This window comes from Sinocyclocheilus rhinocerous, unplaced genomic scaffold (genome assembly GCF_001515625.1).
Source record: "Sinocyclocheilus rhinocerous isolate Xijiao unplaced genomic scaffold, SAMN03320098_v1.1 scaffold2083, whole genome shotgun sequence".
In the NCBI taxonomy this organism is placed as follows: domain Eukaryota; kingdom Metazoa; phylum Chordata; class Actinopteri; order Cypriniformes; family Cyprinidae; genus Sinocyclocheilus; species Sinocyclocheilus rhinocerous.
The window spans coordinates 415,228-434,787 of record NW_015666157.1 but is presented as its reverse complement, the minus strand read 5'-3'; the positions used below and the strand labels follow the sequence as shown (position 1 = coordinate 434,787).

The 19,560-nt window shown below is 37.2% G+C and overlaps 1 protein-coding gene across 4 annotated transcripts in view; it reads left to right on the top strand.

Moving 5' to 3' along the window:
- LOC107731752 (inactive phospholipase C-like protein 1) overlaps positions 1-12,183 on the top strand; it is a 78,205-nt gene extending 66,022 nt beyond the window's left edge. For 2 of the 4 annotated variants that reach the window (XM_016542913.1, XM_016542912.1), the window contains exons 5-9: positions 4,838-5,041; positions 6,593-6,668; positions 8,255-8,364; positions 8,441-8,488; positions 9,327-12,183. In XM_016542913.1, coding sequence (XP_016398399.1) covers positions 4,838-5,041; positions 6,593-6,668; positions 8,255-8,364; positions 8,441-8,488; positions 9,327-9,494 — 606 coding nt within the window. In that variant the 3' untranslated portion in view covers positions 9,495-12,183. The remainder of the gene's footprint in view (positions 1-4,837; positions 5,042-6,592; positions 6,669-8,254; positions 8,365-8,440; positions 8,489-9,326) is intronic. The other 2 variants (XM_016542916.1, XM_016542915.1) reach the window with 1 other exon arrangement.
- The last annotated feature ends 7,377 nt before the right edge of the window (positions 12,184-19,560 follow it).

The window sequence follows — 19,560 nt, the reverse complement described above, 5'->3', positions numbered from 1 at the left end:
ATAATTAAATATTTGATTGTATTTCTAAATATTTTATATTCTTTCTATCATATTCTATGGGTGCAGCTTTTACTAATGTGTTTCATTTTAAATGGATGTATTTGTGATTGGATGAGGCCACATTAGTGTCAGGGTAGCACTGGTCCATCTAGATTGACGGCTGGCTCTCCCAGTCAGAGCTGTCTAAATGTAATGGTTTGGAAATAGTGAACAAAACAATTAAGTAGCTTTTTGTCAGTGCTATTAGTGCTGTTCAGTGGCTCGTGCAGATAATTGGTGCTGTTTGTAAAATATGTGTCGCTCACTTATAACATGGCCATGTCAGACACTGAAAACAGATATTGTAGTGAGACATTATGTGGATGAACATATTTTTTTCCTTTTCATTAAACATTTGCTTGCAGTGTACACAACAATAACTTCACATCCTAAATCCACTCACCTGAAGATTCGACCTCACTTGTTGCAATGCTTTGATACAGAGTCACTGACAGACTTTTAATAATCAGATGACATGAGATTGCAAGTCTCAGTTCTGAACATGTAAAAACCAGACACCTCCTCACTGGAGTATGGCCATCCATTGTAAAAGCAAACCTCAGTTCACTTGCCATTTCTGGGGTTTGTAAACACACACATTTCTAGCATCTCAATGTGTTGATACACCCTAGATATTTAATTCTCCTTACAGCTGCATCTGTAGAATGTTGCACACCTGAAGAGGCCAAAAATTACATTCACTGTTTTCTCTTTTCAGGTGAACATGCCTGAACTAGCCCTGCTGCGTTTCGTAGTTCTGGATGATGATTATATAGGTGATGACTTCATTGGCCAGTACACCATTGCTTTTGAGTGTCTACAGCCTGGATACCGCAATGTGCCCCTGCTGGGCCTCGCTGGAGACCCTTTGCCCCACGGCAGCCTGTTTGTACACATCGCCATCACTAACCGCAGAGGTGGGGGAAAGGCCCAGAGATGGGGTCTGTCCGTCAGGAGAGGAGTGCGGCGTGGACGAGAGTACGTCACTCTGCGTAACACGGGAATCAAAGTGCTGGATGACACTTTCCGCCCAGCCAGCGGACCTCTGCGAGAAGCTACAGACCTGCGAGAGGATGCACTGGTAAGGGAGGTTGTACATGTTCAGACAACAGTAATACTAGCAATTTTACTTCTGCACTACTTAGCAGCCACACCCTGCTGAAAAGACCAGGTTACACATGTAGGAATTTCCATTCTGGTTCAGGTTGGTTTATGTAGATTAGTGTGGTTTGGTGCTGGTCAGCCAGCATGGTTTTTTTCCATGTGATGCTGGATGATCAAGGAAATCTTGCTGGTAATAGGGGATAGTTCACCCAAAAAATGAAAATTTACTCACCTTCACGTTGTACCAAACCCATAAAACTTTGATTATTCTTCAAAGACAGACTGATCCAAAGATCCAGAAAGGTCATAAAGGCATCGTAAAATTAATCCATAAGATTCAAGCGGTTTAAGTTTTGTGTAGACATGCAATAGCTTCATAAAATGAACAGATTCAAATTAGGCTTGCATGCCTGTACTTTCAAAGGAGAAACCGAAACCTCTCATGTTTCATAAAAAATATCTTAATTTGTGTCTTATGGTTTTGGAATGACATGAGGTTGAGTAAATGATGATTAGAGTTTTTTTTTTAACTATAGACCTTAATCAGGTTAGACACTGTTGAATTTAACGCAGATGAAAACAACACTGTGGGGGATAGACTTGCAGTCTTTGCAAAATCACACACTGTATAAAGGTCCTCATAACTTTCAAAACTGTTTTATGACAGTTATCATTCTGTTGAAAGTTATTTAGAAAGGCGTTTCATCAGCTGAACTATCGGTATGTTGTTTAATAACAGTACAGCCCATTGGACCTACTGCAACTCTATCCGTCACAGCCTTGTTTTCATTCCTGTCAAAAATGTAAGGTTTATCGCTTTATGCTTGGGGCTGTGCTGGGGGCTAGCATCCTGATAAGTTTTTAAAAGTTATCAGTGCACTGCATAGAAACCTATAATCTAAAAGCGAAATAAATAGTAACTAAATGTTTATTTTACCGGTATTTTATTGGAATAATTTCTAAACATTTTATAATTAAATATTTGATTGTATTTCTAAATATTTTATATTCTTTCTATCATATTCTATGGGTGCAGCTTTTACTAATGTGTTTCATTTTAAATGGATGTATTTGTGATTGGATGAGGCCACATTAGTGTCAGGGTAGCACTGGTCCATCTAGATTGACGGCTGGCTCTCCCAGTCAGAGCTGTCTAAATGTAATGGTTTGGAAATAGTGAACAAAACAATTAAGTAGCTTTTTGTCAGTGCTATTAGTGCTGTTCAGTGGCTCGTGCAGATAATTGGTGCTGTTTGTAAAATATGTGTCGCTCACTTATAACATGGCCATGTCAGACACTGAAAACAGATATTGTAGTGAGACATTATGTGGATGAACATATTTTTTTCCTTTTCATTAAACATTTGCTTGCAGTGTACACAACAATAACTTCACATCCTAAATCCACTCACCTGAAGATTCGACCTCACTTGTTGCAATGCTTTGATACAGAGTCACTGACAGACTTTTAATAATCAGATGACATGAGATTGCAAGTCTCAGTTCTGAACATGTAAAAACCAGACACCTCCTCACTGGAGTATGGCCATCCATTGTAAAAGCAAACCTCAGTTCACTTGCCATTTCTGGGGTTTGTAAACACACACATTTCTAGCATCTCAATGTGTTGATCTGAATTTTCAAGCCCTAGAAATTAAACCAAGCAAAAACACAACAGTTCTGCTGACCTAGACTATGTGAAGTTAAGGTATGATTTATGGGTGACTGTAAGGGGAGGAGGGATGGAGGGTAGAGTATCTGTGGGGTCAGGTGACAGGGCCAGGATCATTTGCCACCGCAGTGTGTTGAGGAAGAGGAGTTACTCCACATCCATAATTACTGTGTTCACAAAACCTGCTGATCTCAGAGATAAACACACAACCAGACAGCAGCTCCAAAAACTATTTCTTTTAGTCTTATCTTCTGTTAACCATCTGATCCAATGGTCCTTTTTGGTAGGATTATGAATCTTTTACCTCACACACCACAGGTAACAGACTTGTTTGTTTGATAATTTTAGCCCAAAGGCATTCTTATCATTCTTTGAATTAAAAGCCACTTGGTTTGATATATATTTTTTATTATATATAATGCAATGACATTCATACCTTTTCATTGTCTAAATACTTCATGGGGTCACTGTACACACTGGTCCCTTTTTCTTTCATTTCCATTCCATTTTGCTGTATAATATATCTGAGCCGCAACAATGTCCACTTTATTCCCAGCATACATGGACTTCTTTCTCATACAAATAAACACAGATATACAGACTAATCATCACCCACATGAAGCCCCCTTAACACACACGTACATCTCCAAATGGCTTTGTTAATCACGGTTGTGGGTGTGTGATTCTGTCAGGTGGAAAATAGAAACGGGCTCTCTATCTGCCACAATGTAATGAAGGGAAATGTATGATAAAAAGCTGAAATGTGATTAGCTGAGGCCTTTGACAGTCAACAGTCATGCAGACACGGAAAGCTGTTAAATTGCACAGGTTTATCTGTCTGTATAAAGGAAAGAAGTCATTATTTTGGCTCTGCCTCCTGAGAGTAGCTTTACATAATAAAGTCAGTGTCAAACAATATAAATATCACTATTTTTCAAGGTTTCAGACTCTTAGTTCTCTTTTTTCTTTTTCTTTTTTTTTGACGAGATCTTGCAGTTGTGATTGTATACTTTTAGAGTACTCTGTACTATACTATTTAAAAGTTTGGGGTCCATTTTTTTTATTTTTAAAATAATATTATAAGAAATTAATACATTTAGCAAGGTTACATAAAATTTATCAAAAGTGTATAATGTAATTTATAATGTTATTAAAGATTTATATTTCGAACAAATGCTGTTCTTTTAAACTTTCTGTCTTTTAGAGAAAAAAAAGTATTCCACAAAAATATTATCAATGTTGAAAGCAGTTGTGCTGCTTAATAAGAAGTATTTCTTGTGCATTAAATCAGCATAATAGAAGGATCATGTGACACTGAAGATTGGAGTAATGGTTGCTGGAAATTCAGCTTTTCCATCACGGGAATAAGTTATATTTTAAAATAAGTTGAAAAACGATTATTTTAAATTGTAATAATATTTCACAATGTTTGTTTTACTGTGTTTTTTATCAAATAAATACAGTGAGCACAAGAGACATCTCAGAAACATGCTACCCCAAGCCCAAAATTGGAAATATGGAAATATGCATTTATGTTTCTTTTGTTTATTAACATGACATTTTTGTGCTTATCGTATTATGTTACGTACCGTATTGTCCCGAATATAAGACGATGTTTTTTCTTGGAAATACATCTGAAAAAACGCGGTCGTCTTATATTCAGGGTCTTGACTTTGACATGTCAATAATACACCCACAACACTAGGTGGCGCCAAATACAATGTGATTTGTTGGTACATTTTACCAGTTTTTATCATACTTTCAAAACAAAAATTAAAATAGGAAAAATATGCAATATGAAAATAATTGAAGAAAAAATGTGTTTTACTGAGAAAAAACAAGATTTGGTTTTTAAAAAGCCTTTTTCCAAAATGTACATCTGGAAAAAGGGGGGTCGTCTTATAATCAGGGTCGTCTTATATTCGGGCCAATACGGTACTTTTATCTCTGTCTCTTGGACTTACTGAAATATTTGTGTTAACCAAGTGTGTGCCTGTGTGTTCATGCTTTCTCTTTCTTTAGAGCGCCACAGTGGCTTTTAAAGAGCAGTGTGGGCTCCCCCCGATGGCCACACTGAAGCAGTGCATCCAGAGCTTGGCCACGAGGCTGCAGAGTCCAGATGGGCCCCCAAGTGCCACACTCACTCTGAAGGAAGGTTACCCATACCTGGAACCGGTGGGAAACTTGACTGATGCCACTCGTAAACTGCTAAATGGTTATGACACGGTAAGAGACGCCCATTTATGTAGGCTATTTTAATGTCATGCATCATTGCCATTTGTTTTTCTGTTGGGCTGTCGGTGGTTCCGTTTCATAGACTATAAAAGGCCAACTTTATGCTTATGCTAAATTTCCCAGGCATCACTAATGTGCAGATAAAACCATTTCCTAAATGTTAGGCTATTACCTGCATTACCTGCCATTACAATGGCATTTGTCTTTTTATCCATCCCACGTGTATGTGTGTGGGAGTAAGAACAGGCACATCGGAATGAGTAAGACATTTCAGGCTTTAGTCACCATCCTCCTCCTCTCCTTTTGTTGGTTCCCTCATTCTCTGTCTCTCCCTGTGGGTTGACTCTGGGTTCTGTTGTGTGTTTGAGACCCGGAGAGTCAGACAGCACTGACTGGCAGGACTGCATTTTATAAATATCTGCACTGTGAGAGAGGGCAGCAGGGGTCTTCTCAGAATTTTATTGCTTAAAGATCTCTTTTCCATAGTTCATAATAGAGTTCTCAGATGTGTAATGTTTGAGCATTTTATGTTATGTCAGAAATGAGACAGTAGTTTGCATAGATTAAAAGTATAGACCTATGAAATGAATGAATGAATGAATAATGTATAATTTAGCTGGGATAAGTCATAGAAGAATTTCATGCAAAATTATGAGCAGTTTCACATTCTTTTGGGAGACGTGAGATCAGCAGGGTTATTTTTTTTGAGGAAATTAGTCCTTTGGGTTCATATTTTTAGCCATATTCATAAAATTTGTGTATGTGTACAATACTATTGAATAGTTTTGGGATTGATTAAATGTTTTCATATTTTTGAAAGAAGTCTCATCAGCTGGGATTGGAACAATGTTACAAAATAATGAACTACAGTTTAGGTGAAAAGTGACTTTATTTCTAACACACATTCCTTGGCTTGATTGGATGAAGGCTTCCAATGAGTCCACTGGTATGGTCATCGTCACTTTTTTTTGTCATAACAAAGACAAAAATTATATTCATATTCATAACATTTGTGTATGTGTACAATACTGTTGAATAGTTTTGGGATTGATTAAATGTTTTCATGTTTTTGAAAGAAGTCTCTTTTGCTCACCAAGGCTGCATTTATGTTTTAATGCAGTAAAACAGTAATATTATGAAGTATCATTACATTTTAAACTGCTTATTTTTTAAAATATATTTTATTTATTCCTGTAATGGCAAAGCTGAATTCTGACTCCAGTCACGTGATCCTTCAGAAATCATTATAATATGCTGATTTGGTGCTCAAGAAACATTTATTATTATCAGTGTTGAAAACCGTTGTACTGCTCATGCATTTTTCCAGATTCTTTTTAGCACTTTTTTTGATGAATAGAAAATTCAAAAGAACAGCATATATTTGAAATAGGCATCTTTTGTAACATTGTAAATGTCTTTACTGTCATTTTGATCAATGCACTGTGTCTTTGCTGAATGAAAGCATTCATTTCTTTCTGAAAAAAATCTTATTAAAATATATGAGCAGATCATAATATAGTTCCTGTCTGCATCCTTCTTCAGATCATCTCTTCCAACAAACAGCTGATAGAAAATGCAGATGGAGTGCATGAGAGAATCGCACAAGTGCAGAAGGAAGGTGAGTAGAGGTGTGGGGGAGAAGATGAGTGGAGATTAATCATCTTTGTATTTTCTTTCCACCGAATGATGTTCCATTCAGGCCCCAGAGGATGTGTGAAAGTCTTGAGAAACAATTCACAGATTTTCAAATTTGCATTCAAAGTAGATCCTGTTATCCACAACACACACAGTCCCCTATCAACACTTTGAAACATTGCCTTTTATCCTGAAAAGTTCTGAGAGTTGTTTTGAAATTATGTAAGTCTACACAGTATCCAGTGTTGATGAGGTATTTATACTAGTGATGCTCTTAATTAAATGTTCTAGTAGTGTGACAGCAGGGCTGTTGCTAATAAATCGGGGTCACTGGTACTGTTTATCTCGTGGGGCCCCCCTTTGGCAAAATGGCAGTAGGTCCCCCACCACTGGGGGTCCCTTGAAATGTCACACACTTTTCATCCCACAAGCAATGGCTCTTTTTTGTAGCTTTTCCAGTAACAAGCTACAAACTTTTTTCCAAAGCGTATTTGTTTTTGTAGCATGACAAACCACAACACCACTGTTACGTGAAATTGGACGCGCAGCTTTATAACCAAGTTAGTCGACGCAATATTCAAAGAATGTAGCTTTGGGAAGTCTGATTCTTTTTTTTGTGACTCTTTTCATTCTGGCAGTGTCATGTAAATAAACGATTCACCATTTAAATAAATCATTCACAGTCCCTGCATGGAGCTTTCTGTCTTCCTTTTTATATTTAATGTAGAAAATGGTGCTTTTATCACTGTGTTTGCAACCCAGTTTTTTTTTAATTGAGGTGTTTTTAAAAGTTCGTAATCCGTTCAAGTACTGTATGATCTGTCACCCTAATTGACATTCATTAATTAAACCCCTCAATGTTTTTATGCTAAAAATGATCAATTAACTATTAGTAAATAAAAATTATATTATAATAATAGTAATAGTAATAATTCATAAGTTTATTTGAAAATTGTATTTTGTTACTATATTTTTAGTAGCTTGTAATACAGCCACAGTAACTACTTTTTCAAGAGTAGCTTGACTGTTGTTGAAGTACTTTAAATTATGATAGCTCGACAAATTACAGTTTTTTCCATGGTAACTAACAAAATACTGCAGTTATACAGTTACTACTGTAAAATCTTGAGAAATGGATATGACAAGATCATTAAATGCTTTCTACAAGTACTAGAATGTCCTCACTTTCTGTTTCTAGCCTCATTATCTCTCACACAAATATTTTTACCCCCAATTACACATATCCGAGGCACTTAGGTCAAAATACTGTGTTCTTATGTCCTTATGAGGATATATTGATGAAATAAGAGCGAGTGAGTACAGACAACACAGCAGATTAGGAATGAAAGGGCAGCTTACAGAGGCCATGCCAAGATTCATCACGGGAAGCACAATATTATCTAACCAGAGGATGAATGAGTACATATCATCCATTATTTGGCAGCTCAGTTCCTGCAGAAGCATGTTTGCACCATAAATGTCATTTTGAAAATCTCAAGCCAGAGAAAAAAAAAAGATAAAATGATACATGTTATGTATGTGTTTGTTTTCTGTTATATGTTCTCTTAGGAATGGTGTTTCATGAAGACCTGGCCAGGTTGGGAGAAAAGGAAAATCTAAAAGGCCGTAAACAAAGTAAAGCTGTGGAAAGTTTCGCTTGGAACATCACTGTGCTGAAGGTAAATAGCGTGAGCTTCTCTTTCCCTCCCTCAAATAGCCTTGAATTTTTGGATAATGTTTTCACTCTGCTTTTAGACGAAAGGGAGAAAGACTTCTGTTGTTTTGAAATTCTATCTTGCAAACGTAAGTTGTTTGACCTTATAAATACAGCGTGTGTGCGGTGGACTTTTGAAATGAGCAGGTCCTAATCGGTTTTAGTCGATTGGAAATTCATGTTTCAGTTCCATTTGATGTTTATGCAGTTTATGGGTTAAAAGATTATGCAACAGCATTTACCTTACACTTGGGACTATAAACCAGAGACATTGCCATAAAAGCTATGAAAAACCAAGTATCTTCAAAGTCTTGTTGTTTGGCTATTATTAGTAGTCGCTGTATTTTTAGAGCTTTAGTCAATAAATCTTCTATGTCCTTTAAAGAGGACATACATTTTAAATTATTTAGTTTTTCCCACTGAGGTCCACTAATAAAATGTTTTTGTTTAAAAAATCGTTTAGTATTCATTAGCATTTCCCAACAGGCTAGTTTTTGCTGCTATGACTTGTGTATGAAATACTTTGCAGTGAAGCACATCCAAGTGACTATAATATAAGTGACAAAACACAAATGAATTGTTCACAGTAAAATCCATGAAAATAAGATTTATGAAATAGATGGGGTGGTTTTTTGACATAGTGAATGATTCAGTAACTGACTCCTGAAGAATCAGTCATGAATCAGTGCTTTTAAACAAATCGTTTTGAATTAGTGATTTAATGATTCAATGATTCACTCAAAAAGACTCTTGTCACTTGTCGCCACCTACTGGTGTAAATATGAAACCTGGTTAAAAAGTCATCCCACTGCTAATGCACAGACTGTGAACCTAATCAAATTCATGCACCAGAGCTAACTGATGTATGTAGCTAACTGAACTTCATAACCAACCAGGTTCATGTAATTCATGTCTCTCTCTTTTTAGGGTCAGTGTGACCTCCTGCGAAGTGCTAAGCTAGATGCTTTGGATATGTTGAGGCAGCTGGCTTTGGCCTGTGAGGTGTCCGGCCTGATCTTGACCTCTGACGGTCACTACACCCCTCACGGCCTGTCCTCCAGACGTGGCAGTAGCCATGGCAATGGTCGCATCTGAGCCCCAGAGACACGCATAGGCATTGAGAGAGCGTTTATTCATAGGTGAATGAATGGTTGATTGTTGAACAGACAGAAAGACAGAGATATAGGTGTCTCAGATGGACAGATGCTATTCGGGACATTTGTCCTGTATTGAAGTGGGTGCTTGTTCTAGCTCAGCATTGACCAGATGTTATTTGAGGACAAAATAAGGAAGTTTCTTATCAAGACATACTGAATGAAGGACGTAAAAGGAATTAAAGCGAATTCCTCAGCGATATTAAATGACTGATGTCAACAGTGTAGATTTCGCTGGAATGAAAAACGTTCCTGCAATACTCCTTGCAGTTCACAGACTAGGAATGTTCTTTCGATGTATAGATCTAAAACTGCAACTAATGTTAAATACAGAAGACTCGTTAGTCTTTCCCCTAGTTCATGACAAAACCACCAAAGCGTGAGGTTTGTTTACTCGGGTTAGCACATCTCAGAAATGCTTTTAGAAGGTCTGACATTAGTCTGCATCATCTTCAGGGCTGTATCTTCATCTGTGCTATCACTCAAATTGATTGGCAGGTGATTCCCACCAGCAGGACAGCACCATTTCTGCCCCCAAGCCCTATCCAGTCCAAAGTATAGGGTATATAACTGGTGCCTCTCCTTTGAAGGCAACCACATCCTCATCTTCCAGTGACACGGATCGTCTTCAGCTCATTAACAATGCAGAATGGACTCAAGAAGGCTTTGTTAAAATACTGCTCAGTGCTCTCTAACTGTGTTAACTGAGCCGGTTACGCAATGGGACGACAAGTACCGATTACACCACATATCCATGTAACGCGTACGGAGTTCAGCTGGGATTGGAACAATGTTACAAAATAATGAACTACAGTTTAGGTGAAAAGTGACTTTATTTCTAACATGCATTCCTTGGCTTGATTGGATGAAGGCTTCCAATGTGTCCACTGGTATGGTCATCGTCACTTTTTTTTGTCATAACAAAGACAAAAATGCTACTGAACATGGCAAGAATTGCTGCCGGTTGTTTGATTAAAAAATAACTAACTATTATAAACCGCTTTAAGCACTGAGAGGACTAAAGTAGATAAAAATCTAAAGTATAAACTATTTTACAACTTTCATTGTGTAACATTTGACAGTGTTGTGATAGACAAAGAAAAACATTGGCAGTATTTTGTCTACTGCCATCAAAGACACTTACAATAGACTAGTTTTTGAAGTTTGCACCTTTTCTTTTCATGTTAACGGAGTAACAGAAATTAGATATGTGAGATTGGAAAACTATATATATATTATTTTTCTTATGGTAGACAAGTAGAAGTGTTGGTACGTTGTGTGCGTATGTGAACGTACGCGTACAAGGGTGCTAATGTAAATGTGTGTGAGATGTTTCAGTGGTACAAGTTCTGAATGTGACCAGTCTGATGCCTGATTGATTTGGGCAGTTATATTTAAACGAAACCCTTACTGTTGGTTGATGTCAGACATTTTATTTTATAAGACCAAATGAGCATATTCACAACAGTGAATATGTAGAAATCGATAATGAATGGGATGAGAAAAGGCATAACATTTCCACATGAGCAAACGTCCTGTTTTGTGTCTTTTACTCTTTTTTTTTTTTTTTTTAACACTTTTACTCTACTTTGGACTGTTCTTTACTACTTTTTATGTATTTACTTTTCTCTTCCTTTGTCTGTGCCATTGTTCTTTTCCTATTCTCTGTTTTTGACTGAAGGGCGAGCAATTCATGCCTGTCCTGTGACAGTTTTTGTGCGTGTTCACGTGTGAACTGAATGTGTACTGATTCCTAAAGTGTTCCTTAAAAACAAATTGTTTGCTAAAGAGTGAACAAAAATGTTTTGTGAATTATATAAGAAAATTGTAGATATTATATCTTTAATTGTCCCCTTTATAATGCGTCCGTGCGTTTGTAACACTGGACCTGTAACCCAGAGGATCTGTGTACCTGTATAGGGGCCAAAATCTAAATAATGAATACCCATTCACAGTATTAGCTTTCCGTTCCAGTTGAGATGGCTCTTCTAGACCAATCAGACATGTGAAGTTAGTTGTCTCACATTAGACGGGTACAATTACTCTTATGAGCAATCGGATACAAATACAAAGTGTCACTGTCCGTAAGGGTCGATGACGAGCAAAATGAACCCCATTGAGGTGCACTTTAAACTAAACCGAGCAATCCATTTGGACCGGTCTATTGATTCCTGCAGTATTAGGTAGTGGTCAACATCTCAGGTGGTGCAATATTACTCTGCTGTTTGACGTTAAACATAATGACTAGTTTAATGAGGAGCATTAATCCAGCTGTCCTAATTTGTCGTTTCTGCTTTTTTCCCCCATGTGTGGTTACTGTGCGTTTGTTGTGTCTGCCTTTCCTCTGACTCTTAAAAAATGAAATATATTGTTTAAAATATTTTGTCTCATTCTTGTTAGCAGTTGTTGTCCTTGTATAAATGGAGAGTATTTATTAAAGGTGACAAGCGTGCGTTAAACAAAGTAAACTTCAAAGCTATGTTGCTTTTATTTTGAAATGATGCTTTGTATTTTATAACATTAACAAGTTGATGTAACACAGATGTGCCCCAGACTAAATAAAGCTATCTTTTACTGACTGCTGTCTCTTCTGTTAACCGTAACTGTTGTGTCTTATCAATACTGCTGGAGCTCTTTAGCCATTTAATGGCTTGTGTTTGGGTATGTTTGTTAATAGGACGCTTATCCAGTCTACTTAACATTATTTTGTGGGGAAACGGTAGCTATCAATAACGACCATGGGACAATATTCAAAGTAACCAGCAGGTGGAGTTGTTTCCAGTCTTTAAAATCAGAGGATTATTGCAGGCCTGTTGCTACTACAGAAGTTATTTCATGCCTGTCAAGCCTATTCTAATTATTTATTCAAATATTTCTTATGTGTACCAGATGCTTATTTTGACTTAATTGCATTATAGCAACTAATCAAGAATTTAAAGTATGTTAAGTATTTGTGCTTTATTAATATACGCAAACACTTAACTCAAATTTCAAAACTTGCGCACAATTACATTTTCAAGAAACAAAAAAATAACTTTTTACTCATTGTGATTTCATTTTGATCTCCCAAGATAAAATTATATATTTCTCAGGTCTTCATGGCTTAAATATATGCTTTTTTTTGTCTGTCATACTGAACAAACAAGCCAATTAAAATGATATTCCACAAATGTATGCGTGTATCTAATGAAATCCATTTCAGTGTAAAGTGTGTAACTGACCTCAGATTTCTCATTTGTCACTGCAACATGCTATTTGACCTAAGGCCTTGTGCTTTTTACTAACTGGTAATATGCATGTCCAATTCGACTACTTAGAGTAGTGTGGATATGTTTATCTTACTTCTTTAAGCAACTAATGTAACAACTATAAAATCAGCTGCTTCTGAATGTAATGTTTTGACTCTTTTAGGATTTTGGTTTCAGAGTCATACTCACAAACCGCCTCTAAAACTAATCAGTTAATCAGTCAAAAAGTAAGAATTAAAGCTTTTAACTGAGTGATATATGGACTTATCTATATATAGCTTTACCTTTGCAGTTATGATGCATGAACTAAGATTAAAGTAAACTATGATGAACAGATACAGTCTAGGTTTGCCTAAATGTAGTGCACTTAAGTATTTCCCTACCACTATATTTACTATTATTATTATTGTTGTTATTAGTATTATTATCATCATCATCAATAATATATTCTTTCTCATATAGGTTGGCTGCTATCAACAGGGAAACACCTTTTGGTCTATATGACCAACTGTATCCTGTTGTTAGCAAAATTACCTCTTGGTGGAGACAGTGACATAGAATTACAGTGAGAAATGAATATCCACACCATTCTCTGGTAGGCTACTTATTTGAAAAGGCAGAAAACAAATTCAAAATTGAGTCAAATATATTAATAAAAATATTCATTTTATTATTATTGTTAATTTATTTTTCTTTACTATTTTTCTTGAGTTTATCCAATCAGTGATGTTTTTATTTACATATTTGTCTTTGTCACAATTAAAAATGTATATATTTTTTCAAGTTGTCGCAAAAAAATCAAAAAATCAAACCCTAAGTGCTCTGATTGTGAGATTGACACGCGCCCCACAGGAGCAGATGTAAGAAGATGTGACATTGTGCCAAGCGGACAGGTGAAATGACAGGCTGACAGCCTCTAATGCAAGCGAACATCTGCCTGCTTTTGGTTTGTGTCGAGAGCATGCGCAGATCTGCCCACCGATCCCGCCTGAGGCCATGAGAATCAGAGTGCAGCTACGAAGACATTTTTCACTTTTAAGACACTCTGACGCTCTATAATGGCCACAGTGCGGTCAAAATATTTTTGAAACCTCCATTTTAGATGTTTACCATAAGCCCTTAGATCTTCAGAGAAGTTCATTTGTGCTTTATAATGTCTCAGAACTATTTTTGAGAGGTATAGATGTGTTTGTACAGTTCATTTAGACCTCGAAGAAAAGTTTAAGTATCATTTGATTTCTTCGGCGTGACTTTTACTTAACTGCGGTGAGAGCAATCAAATCCTTGACACAGCTAGTGTTAAAACAGCTAGCCATTAGCAGCTGGAGCTCTTCGTGTTTTTGTCAGGATTCTCACAGCAAGTCACATCGTGGGGACGTTTCTTTTGCCAAAGGCGCTCACCAGCGATGACGCTGTGCTTCCCAACACTAATAGGGCCCTGTTAATTTTAGCCTGGCGTGCGCCTCAGAGGAGAGCCACTTTGAGTTTAATTACAGTCTTCCTGAAGCAGCAATTTCACTATGATTTTGGTGGAGAAGAGGAAAAAAAGTGCGAGAAATGATCACCTCTTAAAAGTGTCTAAATTGCATCTTATTTTCCCCCTCTTTTTAACCACAACAAAAGGGACGGGCACAATAGCGCGGCATGTTTCCTTCCAATCTAGCGCGCTGTGACAAATTACAACGCCATTATCTGAGCTGTATTAAAAATGGCACAGGAGGATTGATGAGGCGTGATTGAAAAGTTTGTCATGTAAAGTTTCTATCCAGCATGTTGCGCTTCCTCTCTGAGCTACAGCACATTATTAGCTGCCTAGCTTTACTCCATATAAATCTGATTTCTTTCATAACTGTCCTTTCAATATGCTTTAAGCTGTGTCAAGTATGACTGTGTTGAATGTAAAAATGCACTCTTGACTTCACTTCATGATGTGTTTCAGGTTTGGACTTTTGGAAACGTCCTGGACTTCACCACGAGTAACATTCAAACACATTGTGATCTGGGTTTGGCAGAATGAATGATCTGACATGTGACAGAATCTTAATTAGAATCTCAGAAATTAACCAGGGATCATGATCAAAATGCAAAATATGAATTATGTTATCTAACATTGAACCTTATATTTTATTCTTGGCCTATTTAAATTTAGACACTTTAAAGACATTAAACTATTTGCTTTTAATTGAATTGATATAAATCAAATATACACACAACTATATATGTTAGAAATAAGGGAGATGTTCCTCATAAAGGTAGAAAAGGCCCATTAAAATCAATTTCAGGGGCATATAATGTAATGATAACTAAAAATAACTGATGCTATAAGTTATACATTGATAATCTTTACCTTGAGACTGGACTGCATCAGTGAGTTGAACTTAGGAACCGACTGATGAACAAATCTTTCAGACCAGTTTTGTAAAACAAGTTAACCGAATCATTGAATTTAGAATTTTCCAAAATCTGACATTGCCATGCCTTGAATAACTGAAGGCCTACATCAGGATCAATTTCCATTAATAATGGCGCACAGTTATTGTACGGTATGTGTTTAGAAAACTTGCTAAATGGCATACAAATCATATGGCTCATTTCCATGCTTTTATAAGCTTGAAAGCTTCAGAATTTCTTATTTTGTGATTCACAGAAGTCATAAAGGTTTGGAACAACATGAGGGTGAGTAATGACAGAATTTTACCCCTTTAATAGATATTTATTGTTTATTTTTTTAATTAAATTACACTGCCTATACACAGTAAAAAATTATAATTCAAACAGAGACATTGTTTATATATTATGAAAAAATATAAGAAATAATGAAATATATAGCTAATTTAGTCCTAACCCAGGCATCTAGCAACATTCTGTATTACTTTATGTGAAGTTGAGAGCTGACAGATGGGTCAAGCTTTGACCTCTATAAAACAGCAGTCAGACTTAAAGAGCTACATTTCCTCCTTCAGCTTTTGAAGCAGAAAGACGATGCCTGATGATCTGAAATCATTGCCTATTGTTTAAGCGTAAGGCAGAGTTGAGTTGTTTGGTATGTGTAATTGTCTCTCAGTATCATACTGTATGTGTGAGAGTGAGCCCTGTGGACTGAGCACCACCCCCCACTGATGAGAGGATACCTGTGCAATCAGTCGACACACTGAGAGCCATTGTATCATAATCACTCTCATTCACACACTTCAGCTTTCATCCTCATGATTCATTATCCTTCTGTCAAAGTAATTTACCTTTTCTTCTTTTCTGGCCCTTCACTTGTGTTACTTCTCATGAGTCTCAGTTACTCTGTTATGTTGTTTCTGTCTCTTCTCTTCTCTTCTCTTCTCTTCTCTTCTCTTCTCTTCTCTTCTCTTCTCTTCTCTTCTCTTCTCTTCTCTTCTCTTCTCTCCTCTCCTCTCCTCTCCTCTCCATTCTCGTCTTGTTTCTTAACTCTCTTTTTCTCCATACTGTTCCTTATCCTTCTTCTTTCCTCTCTCTGTGTAGTACCATCTTTTTTTCTCTTTTGCATCTGAGCATCACTTGCTGGGATAAAGAAGAGGCCTGTGTGATTAGCACACAATGTCTTTCTGCCATTTATCTTTCATCATTATGGTGACTCCTCTTCGTTCTTTCTTCCCCGCTCTCCGTCTCTTATAGTGCAGGAGTTGTTAATGGCCTGCGTTGCTTCAATTGGGTTCTAAATGCTTATGAGCGAGGGTCCAACTGTGCGCTGAATGAACAGGTATGACTGGGTAATTACAGCAATCTCAGCCCCCTCCCAAACACACACACATGCTAGCCTGGACCACACAAAGCCCAACAGGACTGAGGAAACCAGGCCCTGCAGGAGTCTGCAGAGGCGGAAAGAAAGGGCAGGAATATAGAGAGAAACTGAACAGGAAAACAAAGGAGACTGAACAGAGAGATTTAAATGTAGTAACTGGCTATTATCGGTCATTTAGATAAATGCTCAAGACGCTGGAGAGCGTAAATGCTGGAGATGCATTTGGTACACAAGTGTGTTGATGCTAGAGAAAAAACATGGACGCTTCACTAAAATGTTTGAATTCTACAGATCCTGAGCACTTTAAATGTAATATTTTTTTCAGATAAAACTTTTTGTATATGTCCTTGCCAGAAAAAAAACGTGCTTAGTACAATTTTACGTGGCTTATTGAGGAGAGATGATTTTGCCTGCTTGCATTACAGGAGTGATTTGAGCCATATAGAGAGATGAGAATAGCAGACGGTGGGATTTTTTGACTTGGATGAGTCGGATGACTAACAACCACCTAGTAAAGCCGTATCAACCTAGTCTAGCATCATGGTGGTGAGTTTTGAATATCCCAGCGCCACTCACATTATCTTCAGAGAATGTAAAATCTAGACTAAAGAGTGACCTAAATGATTTCCAAAGTTTATGCAACTGCTTAAAAAAATAAAAACTTCACACTCCATTCCGGTGAGTCCCTTCCATTCTCGCTCCTGTCTGTCTTCAGGCAATGGGTGAAGTTTTGCTCCCTATGGCCGTCTGTCACAACCACAACATCCACTGCGCACACCCACCCAACCAGGGATATTTTATCATGGATTTTTATGGAGAGAAGACAAGTGAGTTACTGACGGAAGGGGTAGAGATCACATTAGTGTGGCAAAGTCCACTAAGAAAGAAGGAGAGAGGAAGAGGGTGGGCAATAGAGAACACCTTAAAATTTGTGCAAATAACAGAGCCAGTGACAGTGACTCCCACTGCTTGTATACATTTGTTTAAACATTGTGCCAATTTCTGAAAAATGGAGGCACACGCACAGGCAAACAGAGAGAGGGAGAGTCAGAAAACTGTGGTAGTGATGGGGCTAAGAGTGGGGCGACACTTTGCCAGATGCCTTCTTCTAAATGAATGCAAATCCTCGAAGGGGCGTTGGGCATCTTGTTTTGGCCGGTCCCCGAGGATGCAATCACGGTGCGCTACTGTCTGCAGGGAGAGCAAGGAGAGGTAAAGGGGCTCGGCGCAGGGTGTCTGTTCTGTATGAGCCCCTGGTTTGACACGGCCAGGCAGCTGGTTAATTCATTAAACCAAGGCTCTAATATAAACAGCCATTCATTTCACTCTCTGACAGTGTGCCATCTGGACAATGTGAAGCACCCAAATATAACTGCCATACTGTGTTTATGTGTGTGTGTATGTGTTCGGGGGGAAATATGAATGTTTATGTGTACATGATGTTGTATCGGAGCAGTCAGCGAATACGTGGGAGAGGGGCCAGCCAGCGCTTTTCATTCTAAACACAGGACGTTTTGAGAGACGCATGGAGAGGTTTGGCTAATTGGCAGGGCTTACTACATTGCTATGGCATTTCTCTGTACAATGCAATAGAACCGCAGATCTGTATGTAGGTATAAGCACTTTGACATGTTTCTACTTTTTTGACAAAAAGGAGGCCATTTTGCATTTTTTCAATCCGCATTTGTATAAATAAATGTTAACTTACTGAGTCGCAAAAGAGATTGTTTATAAGTTATAAATGTATAATTATTTAACATTTAAATTCATTATCTATAATACAAAATGTGTAATTTAAATGATATTTATAAAAAATGATTCTAAATGTATAATTCAAAAAATTATTGTTACTTCTGGTTTATCTATCATAAGGAAACTGAATGGCCAAATTAGATGCTTTGCATTGTGGGATACAATAATTTGGGCATTCTGCAATGTATATCGCACATTTTCGGCTATTCTGTGCATACAGAAAATTATTGCACACTGTACATTCTGCAAACTGCAGATATAATACTGGTATGCTAGTATATGCTATACTGAACATAGCCATAGTGATGTAAATATTTCTGCATATAGTCCTTCATACAACTGCAGTTGCAATTAATGTAACATTTTGTAATTTTTTTTTTTGTGAGTAGTGTGAAAAAATTCAACACTGGGTCAGGAATAGTGTGTTAGTTTAATTCTGTATATTTATATAAATAGAGGTAATTTGCTGATTATTACTTTTCAAAGGCCTATTTATTGAGGTGTACAGAGGCATTTGAAACCGTCCAACACATACACGGCTGAACATAGACACAGGCACAGCGGAGTGAATGACAGAGGCCTCCTGCTGCGCCTGCACTGTGTTGAACTGTTTAGTAGATCACTCTCCTACTGGAGCTTTTAGCTCCATGTCTCCATTTCACCTTACAAAGACTGAGAGAGAGAGAAAAAAATATGGAAAGAGGCTCGCTTATGTGTTCTTAAGGTAAAATGAAAGTGATTTCAAAAATGGGAGGACAAACTAGTGCTTTAAAAAAACTGGAAAGCCGCACACTTCTCAGCTGTTTTCCTCTCGGCATGTTTCGCAATCTTTAAATTGGCAACTGCATATTCATTACAAATTGTCTGTAAATCATTTCTGAGGACTCGCATAGGAAAGAATTGTTTTCCTCGACTGTTTCTCTCAGACAGAAATTATATTAAAGGAAGAACAAATGGAGTCTTAAATATCCTACTTAGCTTCCTTTACATATGTCTCCTCAAGAGTCACAGAAGAAATATTACTCATTGAATATTCCAGAATAATTTTATGGTTCTTAATGTGTCAATAATCCTCATTTGTTTTATAGGAAAATGAAAAATCTGTAAATAAAACAATAATCGCATTTGTTTTGAAAGCAGCTGTAAGGTTATTAGTAAAGCAACTTGTTGTTGGAACACAGGCAAACATACACACTCAGGTGCAAGTGTAACCTTGGACTGACTGGTTTGGGTTG